Raw genomic sequence first — 20,432 nt, forward strand, 5'->3', positions numbered from 1 at the left:
TGCTAAAATGCAGACTGACATCCCACATAGCTTCTGGGATACTGTCCTTTGGACAGTTAATCAAACCTAATGCTTTTTGGCAAGTCACATCAGCTCAGAGATGAATAAATGAAGAAGCTTTCAAAGAAAAGAACATGGTATCTACTAAGAAACAGGGAAGGTGGATTAGACAACTGCACATGCATGGGTTTAACAGATTATGCCGTTGTGATAAAAAAAATGCGAGCCCCTGCAGGATTGAATACGGTGACAGGGAGGGCTGGCAGCGAATGCTCCAGCCCTCCGAAACATGGCGGCTGTGCAGCGAATCCTAAACAGGATTTGCTGCACATGCCGAGTATTCTCATTGAATACTGCCCTATGAAGCACTACTACAAAATTTATAGAGGATTTCCATGGATGAAACAAACAAAATCTTTGTACAGCAAAAATTCACCATTTACATTTAATTGATCATACCTGTGGAAAGTGTTCATGAAAATAAATAAAAAAATACATCTGATGTGCCCATATTCTTCATCCCCAACACAATAAGTATCCAGAAAGTATGTAACACCTCTCACAACAATAAATGAGTTAATCTAATGCTTCTCTTTATAAACCGCATTCTGTAATGAGAATGTAATCTCTTATGTGCCATATTTCCCAGAATCCCTGCTAATCTGTACTGCAATGCTACATAATCTCACACCTCCACTAGTATCCTGTAACCAGCCTTAAAAAGGCTAAAGAAAAAAATCAATCAGAATCCTGACACTGCAGCGTTTGCTTTGGCTACAAACTTGTATGCGCTTATCAAAACTCCAATTTAATGTGCTTACACCAAGCAGACATCATTCTCATCCTCTATGTAAGAGCAGAAATTATCTGACAAAAATTCACTTACATCATATCTGTGATTTGTTTGTGTAACATGTTAAAAACTTTACCCTACACGTCCTAATATTCTCATATTTTACGTAAGCAAAATATTAACCATGCCTGTCTTATCGTATTAATGCCCTGTTTACATGATTTGATGTGGTCTATTTTTCTATTTGATTTTGCTTATATACAAGCAAAATCAAATTGAAAGGAAATCAAACACATTCAATTTCCATTCAAGCCCAATGCACGGCCATGCGGCATCGAAATCAAATCGAAAAATAGACTGTGCAGGCAAGACTATATAGAACAGATCTGTATTATATAGTCTAAATCCAATGTGTTTGCCTTGCCATGCTATTTGATCCCAATTAAATAGCAAGGCAATTTACAGTACTCTGGGGCAGATCTATTAAGCTCGGTGAAGTGATAAAGTGTCTTTTTTTTATCACCGGTCAATCAGCTCCTACCTGTGAAGTTACAGGCTTGGTTTGACAAATGATAGGTAGGAGCTGATTAGCCGGTTTAAAAAAAAAAAAAAAACTATAACTTCACCGAGCATAATAAATCTACCCCTATTTAGCATGAAATTAGACGTGTATTGCTGGGAAAGGAATGAAAAAGTCTAGTTGTCAGCGGAACACAGCAATAATATGCTAACTGCAAAGGTAAATGGTAATGAAATTAACAGTTTAACACTCTCTAAATCCAATACAATTATCAGCACATGCGCATCAATAAAAGTATTTACGGTACTTATGTAATATCTGGGCTCCCGTTTTTCTTAGGAGACCGGGCATGGTGGCTCGCTGCGCTCGCCATACTATATCAAATCAACTCCATGCGTAGTTGGATAGTAGGGGTATGAAAAAATGGGGTGCATTTAACATGGGAGCCCAGATAATACATAAGTACCGTATTTACTTCATTATACTTAACTGCTGAAAAATGTTAATGACAAATTAAAAAAGGAAAAGAAAAATCTCATTCACTCCCAAACCTCAAAAAAAAAAAACCACAACGTGCCTTCAAAGTACCAAATTTTTACTTAATATTCAGGAATTTGACAAAACACATTAGATTATATTCCTTTTGATAATAAAATGCAAATACATAAGCAAAATTTTCACTTATTTTCGATATTGAAAAAATATTGTGATAAATACTGATGGTCACTATCCATACTTCGTAGAGGCGGAGGAGACACAGTTAACCATTTATCACTTTAGCCTTGAATAAATATGTTTTATCCCTTAACCTAACATAACTGTACAAATGAAACACACATTAAGTTCTAGTAACTTAAAACCAGTATATAAAACACAGACAACAACACAGCAATTCACCCCCCTTGCAGCCTCATCTCACACCAGACTCACAGATTTTTGTAAGTAATTTCAAGAAATTAGAAAAGAAAATACTCACTGTAAAAACCCAAATCTGTCAGTGACCTTGTAAACAAGATAATCGGCATCCTCCCATGGTTCAATCTTTGCTCCTTCGCGCCCCTAATAAAAAAAATAAAAAAAATGTAATGCTCAGCTGCATCATAGTTAAAATTCAATCACATCTATTTAAAGTATATTGAAACTCAGTATGCCAATCTTGGAAATGAACAATCCATGACTACTTCTTAAACACATTAATTTTTTGGGCATTGACAAACATAACTAGGTTTATTGGGGGGCTCGCACAAAGGTCCTGATTCTGGTTCACTCGAAAAAGCTAATTCTCTGCACATGGATAAAGCCATGTGCACTGTGGGGGGGGGGGGGGGGGGTTAGATGTAACATGTGCAGAGAGTCTAAAGGGCCCTACATACACAGAGATTTGTGCCAGAGATTCATAACGAGAAATTCAGCATGAGAGATTTCTCTTAAACTGAATTTTTCAGATAATGAGCCACAAACACACAGATTTGTGCCAGAGATTCATAATGGCAGATTCAGCATGAGAGATTTCAAATCTCTCACAGATCAGGGGAATGAAAAAAAGTATTCAAATGTAAATAAGGGGTTGGAATAAAGCCTGGGGGAGTGTCACCTGTAATTGGTGGCAAACTGGTATGGGACCCCCACAATGGGGAATATTAAATTTGTTGGTGGCACAGTGGGCACAGTGCTTGTGCCACTTGCGAGCTCTAGTGCAATGCGCACAGGATGGCGCATTGCACCAGACCTGCTGTCATTCACATGCAATTTGGGCATTTTTTCAGCGATTCATAGCCATAGTACTGTCACTGCCCTCAGTGACCGTACACCCCTCTCCATCCCTTAGTGGCTGTAACCCCATCCTCCCCTGCATTCTACAGCAGCCCTCAGTAGCAGCTGACCTTACCACTGGTGTCCTCCTCCTCCTCACATGGCTTGCTGGGCAGGCACCCTCCCTCCCTCCACCACCCCCCCCCCCCCGCCAGTGTGGGACAGGATATTCTTTAAACTTTGGAGTTACGGTGTAAAATAAGTGAAGTTTGCCAGGGATGTGCACTTATGTTCCTGTTAGGTGTCCGAGCACACTGCTTTAGTGTCACTTCTGAATTAAAGGGACCGGGCTGGTAGGCAGCTGTGGCACTACTAGTCCCAGCTCACCAGGACAGCTGTTAGGTTTCCGAGCACAATGACACCTGTAGTCCTGCAACAGCTAGAGAGCTGTGTGCTGGCTTAACACTGATGTAGATGGATCCTCTGCGAAGCTACGTACTTCTGCGGCGCCGGCTTCCCCCACTCTCCCTCCCGCCGAGGCACTTCAGTCCTGGCCGCTTCCCTGCTCTCCCTCCCGCCGAGGCACTTCAGTCCTGGCCGCTTCCTCCCGCCGAGGCAGAGCTCCAATAGGGAAAAAAGCCCACACAGTGTCAGTTTGGCCTGGTGTCTGCCGGACCTGAAGAGGCCTTCTTGAACCGCCAAATGAAGTTTTACCCAACATCCCAGCAGGCCTATCCGCGACTGACTGGCAGCAAGTGAAACCTGCAACCTCAGACAGCTCAGCCGCACTCAAGTGGGCAACCTGCTTAGAGCGACATATTCATTACTGGCAGCAAGCAGAGTCTCTACTCTAGCTAGTGCAGAGGCTCCGTTCGCTGCCAGTAATAAATGCTTGTCACTCCGAGCGGTGTGCCCGCTGTAAGTGCAGCTGTGCTGATCTGAGACTGCAGGTTCCACTTGCTGGCAGTAATAAACATGTGTCGTTCCGAGCCGGGTGGCTGCTGGAAGTGCGGCCGAGCTGACCTACAGTAACTGACTGAGGCTGCATCAGCAAGGGTCGTGGGAGTGGGTGCAAAGCCTCCCAATGCAGTGCCGCTGAGTCACCCCTAGGCATTGCGGTGAGAGACGGGTGGTGGGTCATTGGGGGCGGCGTCCAGCGGGTCAATGGGGTGGCGTCGTGGGACATCAGGGCGGCATCCAGCGTCGCTCAGAAGGCCCTGCTCATCTGCCCGAGGCCACACACATGGGAGATGAGCAGGAGCTTTTGAGCGAATGCTCTGAATTGACGGACAGTTCCGTTCTGAATCCTGGGCAGATTCAGAACGGCGGGGGCGCGCATGTAAATCGCTGTGTATATATGCTGTGTATCGCTGTGTAAATACACACAGCAATTTACATGCGTTTTCAGGGATTTTCTGAGTGATTTGTTAAAATTGCTCAGAAAATGCCTGAAAATTGTGCTGTGTGTGGGGCCCATTACTCTCTGCACATTATCTGCCACTCCTGCAGTGCACATGGTTTTGTCCATTAGATAGAACATTTGCTTTTTGTGAGTGAAACAGAATCAAGCCCAAAACCAGAAAATAATAACGTTCAGCTATTTTTGAACATTATTACCTGCTCTCAATCAAAGTTTGAGAAGCAATGGTCACCAGTTTCTATAGAACATTCTATTTGGCTGTGAATTGCAGGAAAAAGGTGACAATATTTTGTCACCCCAAAGTGTGGCGAGCGTAGCAAGTCCCGCGAGTGGACGCGGTTACGCGTCCTCCCGACCTTTTCATACCCCCACTATCCACGTCGGCGTGGAGTTTTTTTAAAGCGTGGCGAGCCACCGAGCCCGAAGCATGGCAAGCCCCGTGAGGGGACGCGTAATACATGTAAAGTAATCAGTGTCCGCTAGCCATGCTTCGGGCACAGTGGCTCGCCACACTTTAGAAGTTCAACTCCACGCCGATGTGGATAGTGGGGGTATGAAAAGGTCAGGAGGACGCGTACTGCAAATACACAAGTACTTATTTTTATTCTGCATGGTAGCAACCTTTCAAAACAGGGCAAGGGAAATACATTTTTAGGCTGTATAAAATATATAATGAAAGTAAATGTATTCAGAAGCACGATTTCCAATGTGTTTATATCTATGTACAGTTTATGACACTGTTGTAAATACAGGCCTGACATCTGCATAATATCTGCATGCTAAATCCATTTTAGCATATTAATAAATCACAATTGAACCAAGTAAAATTTACATCTATTATGTATATAGATTAAAGAAAAAACTAAATTTATTAAAAATATATATATTTTTCTTTGATGTGTACATTGTGACTTTTAGTCCCAATTCTCATAGTTTTAAGAGGCCTTTTATTGTTCATATATTTCCTTTTATGCTTCATTCATTATATAGTACTTATTTAATGTTATTAAATGTATACTTCATAAATGTTTACATTTCATACGGATCTGTGCATCTTAATTATTACAATATTTAGTGTTCATTCTAGCACCCGCTATCTTTGAAAACCCATGCAGTTTCTACAGCGACACCCTAGGCAGGGAAGAGGAATTGCATGGATTTTCGAAGATAGCGGGTGCTAGAAAGAACACACACACACACACATATATATATATATCAGCATTTAAGAACCATATGTCGCACCCAGTCTGCCCGTATTATGGTATTCTGATAAGGGATAGGGTATTTGGGTGTTTAAGAGGTTGGGTTAGGGGTGAAGATGATAGGAATTGTTTGGTAGATTAAATATAGGTTTGGGATTAGGTCATGGTCAGAGGTTAGTGTACTAGGGCCAGGGATAGGGTAGTAGGGTTAATGTTTAGGGTGAGTAGGCTAGTTACACGCAATGTTTCAATAAGCCAGTGCTGTACAAGGTATACCGCTAAACAGCTGTGTCCAATTACATCTCTGTGCGCTACAAGTCACGTTACATACGCGTGAGTTCTTGCTACTTTTGCTGTCACAGTATGTCTTATTTGTGAAACAGAGTTACTAGGATACACAAGCATCTGTTTGAGTATCTGCATCCGAAATGCTACACTTTAAATCAAAAACACTGTAAAGTAGCATTTCCTATGCAGATACAGCCTCAGTTACACACAGATTACATTCAATTAAGAAGCTTGTGCATCCTATTTGCAACACTTGCGAATAAGACACATCGCAACAAAAAAATTCACATGCAAAGACAATTGAGGCTATCAAGTCATACCATGCCATGGCGTGAATAAGTGGTCTGTTTAATAAGCAAGGAGGCTAGACGTATGTGGACACATCTGTAGTTGCACAATGTGTCAGTAAGCCAGTGCTACAGTATACAGGGTGAGCTGCTATAGTCACAAACCATGTTTCAGTAAGGCAATGCTATACAAGGTGGACTACTACAGTTACAATGGGGAAGATGAGCCAAGACTTATAAAGAAAGCACCAACCAATCAGCTGCCAACAAAACCTAACAGTTAGGAGCCAATTGGCAGACACTCCATCACTTCCCACAGTTCAGCACAGCACAGCACAGCCCCCCCCCCAATGTGTCAGTAAACCAATGTTATGCAGGGTAAGCTGCTCTAGTTACACAGAATGTGTCCGCATACCAGCGTTATACAGGGTGGATGTTATACTGACTAATAGAGTGCAGTGATACACTTCCACATTCCTATCTGTTATTACATAGCACACAATATTTATTTAGCTGAAAGAATCAGTTTTAATTGTAACCCTCTTCATTCCTTGAGTCAGTAGACACTTCATTGTTTACACTGGTGGATCCCTAAAAGGCCCATATACACTGCGCGATACTGAGCTGAAAACAGCTCAGTTTTGTCGTTTGAGCTGCTTTCAGCTCCAAAGCCGCCCAGTGTGTACGGGCCAGCGGTGAGCACTAATGTGTGCTCCCGCATCCTGACTGGCCACCGCAGCTCACCTTCTGGTATTAACAGAAAATGACTGATGGATTTGATGGATTGCTATAGCAATCTGCTATGGAAAGCCATTCACCCCCAGGAAAGTCGATTAGATGTGCGATGAAAGAGAACCGGTTTTGTGGGTGTCCATAAAACTTAATGGAGGCCACCCACAATACCGGTTTATATCCAATTGGATTACAAAATGGGAGATCAATCCATCAGGAAAGAGCATAAATAGGAACAAGCGGGACTAACAACTAAGTATCTTTTTCATTGTTTTTCAACATTAACATACTTGTGCATTCATTGTTTATATGTTCTCTAAACAGAGCAGAAAGAAGGGCGCTTTATAATCGCACAGGAAGGTGTAGACAAATTTGAAAAAACAGCCCCTCATATAATCATAAATAATGTAAAACATTTTTGTTTATGATGAGGGTGTGCTACCACTGGACATTAGTTTTGGGCAAGAGAAGGGTTTTGAAAGGAAAGAATGTCGCTGTGTGATGCAACCAAAAATAATTAATTATTAAAATGTAACTTTAAATTGTTAATTGATAAAATATAGCAAAAAAAACCCCACAAAAACATGAAAACATACACAATTGATAAAAAGGTTATTGATATCCTTACGACGTGGGACCCCACACTCCCTGTATATGGTTGTAGTCACTATAATAGTGATTTGTGCGCTGTCTAGTATGTCAATCAAAATACGTTTGATAATTGGTTGCAAAGCGGTCCGGATTTGTATATAACACACTTAACGGGCTGGGTATGTGTGTGACACACAATTAGTTGCGATACGGTCTGGGTATGTAGGTAACACACTTAAATCATTGGTGTGCCGACCAGGCCATCATAGACTTTATTTATCACAACTAGATCCCTACCTAATATTAATGTTAGTCACAAAGGTAGTTTGTATGCCTCAGATATTCAAAGTCAGCAACCGGTCAGGGAATGTGTGCAACACACTTAAATCAGTTGGTGCACTGACCGCGCTGTTATAGGATTTCGTTATCAAAACTACAATCCCCACCTAGTGAGTTATATTAATCACACTGGTGGGTTATGTGTCCCCGGTATTAATGAGGCAGTAGACACAGAGGCACAATGGCAATCATAGTAAGTTAGGTTCTGAAGCTCGGAGATCACGTTTGGTTAATACCAGCACATACTTAAGAGCCAGAACTGCGGACAGGATGAAGCACAGCTCTCGGGTTGACGGGAGAGAGGGGCGCTCGGTACTGAGACGCCATGTAATCACCCTGTAAATCGGAATCCGGAGGTCACAGTGCTTGACGTACTACACTGCACCTCACAGCCGACAAGTCAGAGGACCGCTCGCTTGTTCAGTTTTTAAACTAGACAGATCAAAATATACATTTCAATGGGGAAAGGGAGTAGGGGGTAGCCCACGAAGTGTGCGGTCAGCGTACACTTTGCCAATGAGCTTCGTCAGGACCCTGCTTCAGAACCTAACTTACTACGATTGCCTTAGTGCCTCTGTATCTACTGGCTCATTAATACCGGGGACACATATCCCACCAGTGTGATTAATATAACTCACTATGTGGGGATCGTAGTTGTGATAACTATATCCTGTAACAGCGCGGTCGGTGCACCAACTAATTTAAGTGTATTACACACATTCCATGACTGGTTGCTGACTTTGAATATCTGAGGCGTACAACCTTCCTTTGTGACTAGTGCCCCTTTCAGACCGCACATATTAACCGTTATATTGCCATTTTTTACCGGTTCAAAATGGTAATATGTGCGGGCTGAACGGTGCAGAGTGATTTTACAGTTTCCAAAAAATCTTTTTTGGAAACGGTAAATATGGAGGGTCCTACCCGTTTCAGACCCATTTATTTGGTGTCTAGAACGGGTCTGAAACTGTATCCCCCCCCCAGCACAGGGAAGGGTATGGTCGCGCTGGGGGCAGGGGTCCCTGCAAGTGTCTGGGGCACTGTGATCTGCAATGCCCGGGGTGAGAGTGGGGGCTGCCGCTACTGCTGGCGCTGAGGAGGTGAGCGGGGACAGGCGGCTCTGGCTGGAGTGCAGGCGGCTGTCTGCCCTGACTCACCTTCAGCCTGTAGGTTCCGGAGCAGGGCAGCAGCGGAGTGCAGGCAGCGGGAGCCCGATGTGGATGTCCCGCTGCATCCTCACCCTCTGGGGGGGGTACCGCTTTTCACTATGCTCGGAGAGACACAGGCAGCAGCAGCGCAGGGTGTGCTGATGATGAGAGGGACGGAGAGCAGCCAGCGGTGCGCATGGTGAGGTGATGCCCCCGCCCACCCTCTATCAGCAGCACCGCTGGCTGCTCTCCGTCCCTCTCATCATCAGCACACCCTGCGCTGCTGCTGCCTGTGTCTCTCCGAGCATAGTGAAAAGCCGTACCCACCCTCCCACCTCCCACCCCCCCCCCCCCCTGCAGGCTGACGGTGAGTCAGGGCAGACAGCCGCCCGCACCCCAGACCAGAGCCGCCCATCCCCGCTCACCTCCTCGGTGCCAGCAGTAGCAGCAGCGTACTCACTTCTGGTGAGAGTCCATTGTTTATTACTTATTTGTGTATTGTGCATTGTTTTTAAATAATAAAAACGTTATTTCACTATTGGAGAATTTTCTGCTCAAATATTTTACATGTTGGGCGAATACGGACAAGTTCAAAGAATGAGTTTGAGGATCTAATCTCCAGACCTCACTCCATTAAGCGATTATTGTCTACCTGTGTGTGGACAATTAAAGAGGGTACGATTCCCATCTCACAGCATTATTTATATTGATTCACCAACACTTGAAGGTGTTACACTATATTGCTGTTTTTTCTCCTTTTCATGTCCCACGAGCGATCTACAGGTGGTCCATGTGAAGGAGACATACGAAAGGAGCGCTTGAAAAAACTGTCAGTAAATCTTTTGTATTGTTGGTCTATGTTTGGTGCACCCTGGTAAAGCACCTACTGTACAGGTCAGGCTGCTCCGCAGCGCAGTATTCTCCCCAAAAACCCCATTTGCAATGATTTAAGTGTGTTACCTACATACCCAGACCGTATCGCAACTAATTGTGTGTCACACACATACCCAGCCCGTTAAGTGTGTTATATACATATCCGGACCGCTTCGCAACCAATTATCAAACGTATTTTGATTGACATACTAGACAGCACACAAATCACTATTATAGTGACTAAGACCGTATACAGGGAGTGTGGGGTCCCACATCATAAGGATATTGATATCCTTTTTATCAATTGTGTATGTTTTCATGTTTTTGTGTCTTTAATTCGCTATATTTTATCAATGAACTAATAAAAGTTACATTTTAATAATTAATTCTCCTTGGTGCACCACACAGCGACATTCTTTCCTTTCCAAACCATTCTCATGTTCTCTAAATAGGAGAATATTTTATAATTATATTTATTAAATTGTTCATTTTATTATTATTTTTAAATTTTCATAAAAATTTGTATTATATTGTGATACCCAATTGATCTCCTGTGTATTTTTTAGTCAAGCGCTCCACCCCCATTCTTTTTGTTTACAGCTTTCAATATGGGGGACTGACCCTCCCCAGGGTGTGAGCAAGCAAGCATTAACAACCCATCCCATTAGCGCCTGTATATTATCACGTTGGTTATTATATCTTTTTCTAGTCATCTGAAAGTAGGTGTGGCAAGGCATAGAAGGCAATTTGTCCTAATTTAGAATACCTAAATGTCAGATGCCTCTGCCCAAATCTGACTAAGCTAAAGGGGTATATATTATCACAGCACTACAAGTTCTCAATGGCTGAAAATTTTAGGCATCATATGAGTTTACACGGTTCTTTAAGTTCAGTGGGTTCAATTTGAAGCCTTCCAGCCGCAGTGGAACCACACATGACCCACCACAGTGCCAGGGTAAGGGAATGTTACAACTGTAGCCAGGCATGCTGGGATTTGCAGCCCCACAACAGATGGAGAGCTGCATATTGAACACCCCTGTTAGCCTATAAAATGCCCACCTCATGTACCTGTATCCCAACCTCATGTACCGGAATGCCTGCACCCCACTCCATGCATGTGCTCAAACACATTTGGGTTGTAACAAAGAAAACACAACAATGCAGCGCATGAAAAGTTAAAAGAAAACTAGAAACTGATTGGATTGACATTACATACATTCTTTATATATATTAAAATTGGTAGTAATAACACATTTACTAGACCAATACTTCAACACATAAAATAGCAATTGCATGTACTGGGTGGTACTAATGTGTACCACACTGGTGATTAAAAGTATGCTGCACAAGTATACTGTCCGTTCCTATGTAGACCTGGATACATTGGGGCTGGCTCAGGACAGTTTATAGTTACCATCCACATTTGGGTTGTATAATCACATCTTGCAATGGGCTTTTGGGCACCAATATTGTCACAACATTGCACTCCAAATGAGATTGATGATAAATGGGCCTTTTAGACTTTATTATAAGTATATCACTGATCATTCTTGTGATGGCAACCTTAGGGGATGTGATAGTGGAAGCCTGATGTTTATATATAACAGGGTTTAAAAATTCTATTTTACCTGTATTAAATTTATTGAAGCCAAGGGATGCGCCCTAACAGCTAATAGTGTTCATTCTAGCATCTGCTATCTTTGAAAACCCATGCAGTTCCTCTTCCCTGCCTGGGGTGTCACTGTCTGCTGTAGTACTTTTAGCATAGTGTGTTCTGTATATCAGCACTGATATGCAAACCAGACCTGTGCTAGAAACACCTCAGTAAACAGCGACACCCCAGGCAGGGAACAGGAACTGCATGGGTTTTCAAAGATGGCGGGTGCTAGAATGAACACTAGCTAAATCACCGGAAGGCATCATCACTGTCCAATATACATTCATGTGTGTAAAGTATGTGTATGTGTGACAGATGCAGTAGAGATTTTGATTTCAGCATTGCACTTAGCATCATCCTAATGTCACTGCATGGAGGCCAGTGAGCCTTGAAACGGCAAGTCCCATGCAACCGACAATGTCATGTACATTCGTCAATATATAATTCTTAAATTAAGTCTGTGGAGTGCCACTTATTTTTTGCATCCAAATTTATTTCGAAGGCAAAACCTTTATCTGTTTTGGGAAGGCAACCTGGCATTTTGCCTCCATTTGTCCAGAGCCCCAGTTGTTTATTGTACATTTTGACTTTGTCATTATTGCTGACTGGGCAAGTCCGAGGGAGTGCCACTACTCCAGTACTATATATAATAAATATACATACACACTATATCTCGCATACATATACTATATCTCAATTTGCAAAGTACTGTACCAGCTTTGCAATTTCAGCAGTTTTATGAAGCCCAGACCTCTAGAAAACCGCAGAGAATCCAAACGTTACAATATAATAGAAAACAAAAGTGCCATCAATGTTTTTTCCATTAGAATTCTAGAGACCATATTAGGCATGCTATGGGTACAACCTATTAAAAACAAGGCAGCAATTAGATCAGAGCCGCATGCACTCCCATGGGCAGGCTTACTTTAGACTGCACTGCAGATGAGCGGTTAAATACACCGGATCTAAGCCAGGAGCAAGCAGAAAAGCAGCCCCGTGAGCTCAACTCAAATTAAAATAAATTATATATCTATCAAACTATACTGCTACTCCAAGACTGAGTGCTACTTGACAAAGTTCTAAACAGGTAACTCACCTTGTCATATTTGGCAACTATGTCAGCTCGTTCCTGAGCAGATTTATCAATCACATCCCGTTCTGAATCTGGATCTGCACAAGAGACAAAAAAACAGTACTTTGAAAAAAGCTTTAAGTAAACGACATATGGTAATATGTTTATAGTGACAAACAAGTGGGGACATTATAGAAAACAGTAGCAAACAATCAAGGTTCTCTTTTAAATTCTTAAATTGAACAGGAAAAATAACAGCTACTGTAGCTCCGGAACGGCTACAGTCTTTAAGCATCTGATCCTATTTTTCCTTACAGCATACAAATAAATACTTATATGAGCACCCACACACAACTGTACAAATGCATCTGCAATAAGAGTATTAAGCCAAAGTAAATAGCTTACACTTGTAGTAATGCAGGCAAACTATCTTTATTGGACACTGATCAGACATACATTGTAGTTTCTGCTCCAGTGCAACTATCACAAGAGGTATCTAGTTCCCAGATGGACTTACAGTATACATTATCTACTTATTTCCATATTTCGGCATAGTATTAAAACACCACAAACAGTTATCATTGAGAAAACTGAAAGTTACCAAGACAAAATACACTGGTGTCTTCTGCAAAATCCTAATCATTAAAGTATTGTGAACTGCGGATTACTTATCTATACCCCTGTAAGGGATTTTTAATTAAACTTGACTGTCCTCCTTTCATGGCATTTAAGCTGGTATCCTTTGAAAGGTTGAATATGTGCATTTAAATTCATGTTCTATCTCAGCAGGATTAATAATGAAAGGTGTAAACAAACCAGCAGATAAATCAGACTGCAGAAAGCGGGACAATGTCTTAATAATAACCAACTTCACACACAAAAAAACAAAAACACAATAAATGTAATGCCTTCGATAAATATCTGTTAGGACTGCACCCAATAAACTATTGCGAATTTCCACATCCACATTTCGCTCATGACAAGAAGTACATAAACCAGGGAGAAAACCACACTATTCCCAATGTGTTTGAAGTGCCAGTTTTAATTCTTTTTTTATGTCAGTTACATGGTGCTAGGACATGAAGCAGGAGAAAAATTGAACAAACCTGACCTCCATTCATGCTCCTAATTTACTGGAGGAATTCATTATCTGTTTGTTCTCTCTGTACATCTGACTTTCCATGGAAAGGTTAGACAGGCAGCCTCAGTTTCCAGCACCCCTGGACTTAAAAAGCTGCCTGGTTTCATTGAGTGTTTGATTTTGAGCTGAAAGCCAGCAAATCTAATATCCAATTCTGAAAGGAAACTTTGGCCTTGGGTACTTATATGCAAAACGGACACTGACGTGTTTTATTTGGAAGAAAATGGATTTTTATGTATGTCTACAACAAGAAATCATGATGAGACAAGACAACCTCACAGGCATAAATAGTTTTAGTCCACATACTGAGATAAAAGGAAATGTGATCAATTCACTTACTTTTTTTAAAAACAATTATAAACACGGTTTGCGTTCCAGTTTCAGATGAATCAGGTGTAAGCATACTTGTCTACTTATGAAAACTAGAATCAAGAAGATTACAGTATGATGCGCCAAGGCCATCGAGGGGGGTGTGTCACACTCTCAAAGGCAGGTCTAGTTCAATATATTCACTGATATATTTATTTTCTTCTCGCTCAGCACAGTATTCCAAATGCAATTTGACCCTGTGTGAATCGCTTACAAAGCATAAGTAGGTTTAGGGTGTATTACATATTTTATTGGACAGTTTGCACCTTGTAGGCACTACCTATATTTATTGCACAGAATGTTTTTATACCGCCTTAGCAATAGCTAAATCAATGTGTTTAATAAAAGAAAATTTAGTAACAGACACTGTTACTTTAAGGTAGGGTACACACTAATAGACACATTTGCAGATCAATTGATTGATCTTCGATATATATCGGCTGACATGTTAGGTCTTTAAACAATGGCAATACATGGGCCGGTTTGTACCCAGCTTTCTTTCTTCTAGCAGCAGCAGACGACTTTGGATGAGTGCAGACCAGCAAAGATAAGGAGACCCTGTGTGATCAATCATGTGCTTCTGTCTCTCTCCTGTCAGGGACTCATATAAGGGAAGATAATGAAAGTTGTGATCGGGTACTCCTGAGCAGATACAGCAAAACACAGTGATGACAGCAAATAACTGCCCTATAAATAGTGCCTTAATGGCACCGCTGGCAGAATATGAAGTTTATGGGAGATTAGGACTACAATGCCAGGCAGCAGGAGATACATGTCTGAAAATGGAGCCTCCTGCAGGATGCAGAGTGTGTATGTGAGTGTGTATATATGTATGTGTATGTGGGGGGGGCAACTATGGTTATACGCAAGTATAAACCGGATGCACTAATTTAAAATGTTAAACAATATTTAAACTCTTATTTACCTGCAGCACAATATTATTGGTCTATCTCTTATTGCTGTTCTATATGGTAGTGTCTCGGAACAAGGAATGAAAATGTGACATTATATGGGTGGCCTCACCATGACACAAGCTTACACATCCTCCAGAAATACACTACAAAACCACCATGTTGTGAAAGAAGAGCCTAATCAACCATTGAGTTCACCAGCAGCACATCATAGACTTAAGCTTATATAAAAATCACATTTTCATTTGCTTATATGCACAAAGAAGAAATAACCATCAAAAACTCACAAGACAAGACTTCTAACTAAAAAGAATGGGGCTTTCATAATATTCATAAGCTGCAAATATAAAGTATAAAACTACAGAAATGTTATCTACAGACATACATAAACTCACAAGAAACTAAGCATAATAACTTCTAAAGGACGTGAATCCCTGTGGCTTGTATCAGTATAACAAAGGTGGTCATATTTCAAACTTTCCCTTTGTCAGAACATGATAAAGAAAAACCTACAACCATCCACTGACCGAACCTGCTGTAGGTTACATGGACTGGCTAAACAGCACTATTCGGTGTCCTGGCAGAAATAGAACAGAATAACTTTTCTATACATGCTAATATATGTTGTTGAAACCAAACCCCAAAAATTTGAACAAGTAATTACTGTAGTAAGAAACCGTTCTACATGCATTCAGCCCTTCAGCTCAGCTGCCAATTACACTGCTCCTACTGCTCCAAATTCCTAATGGTAACAGTGAAATCTCTGTGCTGCTTGCGGCTACCATGAATTTGGCTGCAGCTGCCAAGAGAGGAAGAGAAGAAGCTTTGTTTATTCAGTGACAGTGTTATTCCTCAGGCTATACAGAACTTCAGTTGCAAGCCCTGCAGAAAATCAAAAGGTCTTTATTAACATCATATTGTATATTTGCCTCACCAGCCATACTAGCACACACTTGTTCATCTGACACCTAGCAGAGGTGGTGATTTCCTTACTGTGTGGCTGATACAGCATATTTCCACATCAGGATAATGTGGAAAAGCCAGAACAGGTTTTAGATCAGCAGCAGCAGGAAAACTAGATCCAGTCCTGGTTTCTAATTGATGTGATCTGGGTTGGGCTGATTAAGCAGCACCTGTGTTCTCTTGATAGAAGGGTTTCCAGGACAGAGGGTCATGGCTCTTGATGGTGGAATAGCTGCCCAAGTGATAGGCCGGGGTGTGGGCTATGGTAGGGATCCCAGGAGCTTTCTGAAGGGTTTGTACTATGCTGTGAGACCCGTATGCTGCAATGGTGTAACCTATCTTGCGTGTTGTTTACCTGCTATGCTATTCACCTGCTACCCAAATAAAGACCAATGGGGTATTGAATATGTGCCGATATTTCCACCAATGGAAATATCGGCACTCACCAATATAATGCTGCCGTTTCTGATAGCATTGAAGGCTTCTAGATTCAACAACATTAAAAATGGTCAGATCTCAGAGGCAGCGGGCATCTAACCAGGGAGCCTGTCAGCAGCAGCTATTGTATCAGCACGGATACTGTAGCTGTGGCCACTGCTGCAGAGTGCTGATAGCCTTTAAGGGAGCCCCTGGACGGAGCTGACAGCTGCTGAAGAGAGCTGGGGAAGAGTGACAACAGCCCTACACGGAGCAGGGGGGAGATCTGTCAGCCACTGAGGGGCTGATGTGCTGTCTCTGGAAGGGGGACATCGCCGGAGGGGGTAGTTTGCACTGCCATGCTTCGGCAGACAAGACGTTAATACATCTTGTAAATGTCCCTTTCTGCATCTCTGGAAGATTGCCTTCCCTTGTCTTCATTATATATGATAGTCTGCTACCTTCTGTGTTTGTGCATGTGTGAGGTGTAGTTTTACTCTCTGCCAGCAGATGGCAGTGTTTTGGAGACTCACAGTCACTAGACAGATATATAGATATTCATTTATTTATTTTCAAGTGCAGTCTGTAACCTCATCCCTTGATAGAGAGGGTAGGGCCCACTGGACGTTTTCCCTGTCCCCTGTGGGCCAGTCTAACCTTATACGAAGCACAACATAACTTGTAGCATTTTGTATACAGATTCAGAGACTAAGTTGCATACAGATATAGAAGTGTTGCATATCAAATTAATCAGTAGTCTCCTAGTATGTCCTAGCTTCATTTTGTTGCTACACATTTATGGCAAAAAGACACAAGCAGACTATGAATGGATCTAGCATGCAGAGAATGTACTTTAGGGTAGATCATTTGATATACTGTATATGACAGTATGCTGTAATATATGTGTGCACTCTATAAGCTATAAAGGGGCAGATTTATTAAGCTTGGAGAAGAGATAAACTGGAGATAAAGCAGAGAAAAGGTAAAAGGAGATAAAGCACCAGCCAATCAGCTCCCAACTGTCTTTTTCAAACACAGCTGACTGTGCTTTATCTCCTTTTACCTTTTCTCCGCTTTATCTCCAGTTTATCTCTTCTCCAAGCTTAATAAATATGCCCCAAAGTCACATATGCTTAAACATGGATATCCTTAACACCTCGGCTGTAATGGCAAAGTTTGTGTGCAGTATCGTTACATAGACATTGAAATTGTAAACTCAGATAAGGTGGCCATACACTGTATGATGAACTCCGTGCTTTAAGTACTAGATTGCATAGCATCTAGTACAAAAATCATACAATGTGCTACAGCACCGTGCTTTTTGTACTAGATACAATGCAATCTATTACTAAAAGCACGGGCTGCACAGACTTTATGTGCTGTGCGATGGGATGTGCACGGGAGCGCACGTCTCATCGCACTGCCCTGTCGCATAGTGTATGGGCACCTTTAGAAGCTGCAGTCACCTTTTTGTTTTAATATCAGATGCATATAGGGTTATTACTGCGTTACACTCAATATTAATGATATTGATTACACCAATATTACAACATGTTCAAAATAGATAATAGATGAAGATCGTTATTTTAGGTGATATACGTGTTAAGGAGTCCGATGGTCATTTTTTTTTTTACACTGGCAAAGACCGTAAAATACAGTTGTATATGCAACTAAGATTTTACAAATGTTTAGTAGAAACTAGTCAGAAACAGGATATCCCTTTCATTATGCATTCAAAGGTTTTCCATTCAATGTTGTGAAGTCAAAAAATAAAGTAACTAAAAGCTGTCTGCTGAAATACGAAGCACACCAGCTTTCCTGTTTTGGCCTGAAACTTGAAATAACAAGGATCAGGTACACCAAGCTGGGGACCAACTATGGTTTAATTAAACTAAATATACACATTAAACTGGTTATATTTTTGTGATATGCCTTTGACGATCCCAAATATTGACAGAAAATAAGGGTATTAGGCATCAATACAGGTTGAGTATCCGGTATCCGGACATCCCTTATCCGAATTATTCCAAAAACCGTGGTTTTTGGAATCATTCGAATTTTTTTTTTTTTTAACCCCCTAACCCTCTTTTCATACTTACCAATGTGGGGTCCCAAGGACCGAGTTTGAGAACCACTGGTTTAGTCCACCTAAAGCCACAGCTGATATCGGCTACTATATCCTATCCGCTGTTGTCCAGTTTCATCAACTACATTGTGTATTGGGATAAATCCTGATTTCTACCTTGATACCTCCATCTACTATCATGTATTATTTTTGATAATACAGGTTGAGTATCCCCTATCCGAAATGCTCGGGACCGCGAGCATTTCGGATAGGGGAATTTTCCGGTTTTTGGAATATTTTTTTGCAGCCATACTTACCTGTCCCCTGATGGTCCCCGGGCGTCCACAGCAGGCCTCCGGCATCTTCTCCAGGGTCTCCAGCGGTCCCAGGAATGCATTGCGCGAGTGTGCGCGCGCGCGCCGGTGACGTCACCGGTGCGCGCGCACACTCGCGCAATGCATTCCTGGGACCGCTGGAGACCAGGAGAAGATGCCGGAGGCCTGCTGTGGACGCCCGGGGACTGCGCGGACGCCGAGGGACGCCCCGGGGACCATCAGGGGACAGGTAAGTATGGCTGCAAAAAAATATTCCAAAAACCGGAAAATTCCCCTATCCGAAATGCTCGCGGTCCCGAGCATTTCGGATAGGGGATACTCAACCTGTATTATCAAAAATAATACATGATAGTAGATGGAGGTATCAAGGTAGAAATCAGGATTTATCCCAATACACAATGTAGTTGATGAAACTGGACAACAGCGGATAGGATATAGTAGCCGATATCAGCTGTGGCTTTAGGTGGACTAAACCAGTGGTTCTCAAACTCGGTCCTTGGGACCCCACACATTTTCCAGGTCACCCAACAGGTGTACTAATTACTGATTGACACATTTTAAAAGATCTACAGGTGGAGCTAATTATTTGAATTGATTCTGTGAGGAGACCTGCAATTGCTTCTGTGAGAAGAACTGCAAGACATGGCACTGTGTGGTGTCCGGAGGACCAACTTTGAGAACCTTTGGAATAAACTATACACAACAAACTCTCTCGGTAAACAATATTGTTCAGTGATGTCAGCGGGACCTGCTGAACATGCGGGTTGTGGAAATATAGCTAAAATCGACTTGCGTGTTCAGCCAACGACCAGATGGGGGATTGTTAACGATATGTGTACACATTAGAATGTTTTTTTGTGTTTTGTTTTTTTAAAACAGGCAATTCTCAGAAGCCCTCTTAAAAAAAGGCTTTAAACCCATGCTGAAACAAAGGTCCTGTCCTTTTTTTTTATTTATTCGACAATGTATTATCTAATATCTTCCTACTTACTAAGCTATTATATTAGTGCTGTAGTCTCATGTTAAATCTGAGGTTTAATTAATTTCCAGTTTCAGCATGATAATGCACAAAACTTTGCATTTCACACTTGATGGAAGTATTTTATTGACATCAGCAATGTATTCTCACTATGACCACAAACATGCCATATTACCAGCAGATTTGAACATGAAAAGTCTAGTCTAGAGAAAAACTCTTTGGGCAGTATTCAATGACAAAGTTCTCCGTGCATGGAGAGCGTTTTATTTCGCTCTCCATGCACTCTCCAAGCTCCGGAGGGCTCGCTGCCACTCCTGCTCCCTCTATTCAATGTGGTTAAGACTCGCCGCCACTCACGGCGAGTCTTAACCCCTGCAGCGGACGAGCGTCCGCGGCAGGGAGCTGGCAGGGAGCCGGGGGACGGAAGCAGCTAGAGATTAAAGTCTCCCTGGCTGCTCCAGAGGAATGTGGTGGGGAGGGGGGCTCTCCGGGACCCAGGCAGCACAGGCTGCCCCCCCCTATAGCCAGCGGGGGGCCCAGTATTCCCTGCACCCGTTCGTGCATATTAACGATCGGGT

The 20,432-nt window shown here is 42.2% G+C and overlaps 1 protein-coding gene across 3 annotated transcripts in view; it reads right to left on the minus strand.

The window, feature by feature from the left end:
- Positions 1 to 20,432, minus strand: part of USP6NL (USP6 N-terminal like) — a 225,014-nt gene that overhangs the window by 90,206 nt on the left and 114,376 nt on the right. For all 3 annotated transcript variants that reach the window (XM_083183410.1, XM_083183412.1, XM_083183409.1), the window contains 2 exons: positions 12,699 to 12,772; positions 2,290 to 2,372 (listed from right to left, as the gene is read on the minus strand). In XM_083183410.1, coding sequence (XP_083039536.1) covers positions 2,290 to 2,372; positions 12,699 to 12,772 — 157 coding nt within the window. The remainder of the gene's footprint in view (positions 1 to 2,289; positions 2,373 to 12,698; positions 12,773 to 20,432) is intronic.

Source organism: Crinia signifera, chromosome 4 (genome assembly GCF_055691185.1).
Source record: "Crinia signifera chromosome 4, ASM5569118v1, whole genome shotgun sequence".
In the NCBI taxonomy this organism is placed as follows: Eukaryota; Metazoa; Chordata; class Amphibia; order Anura; family Myobatrachidae; genus Crinia; species Crinia signifera.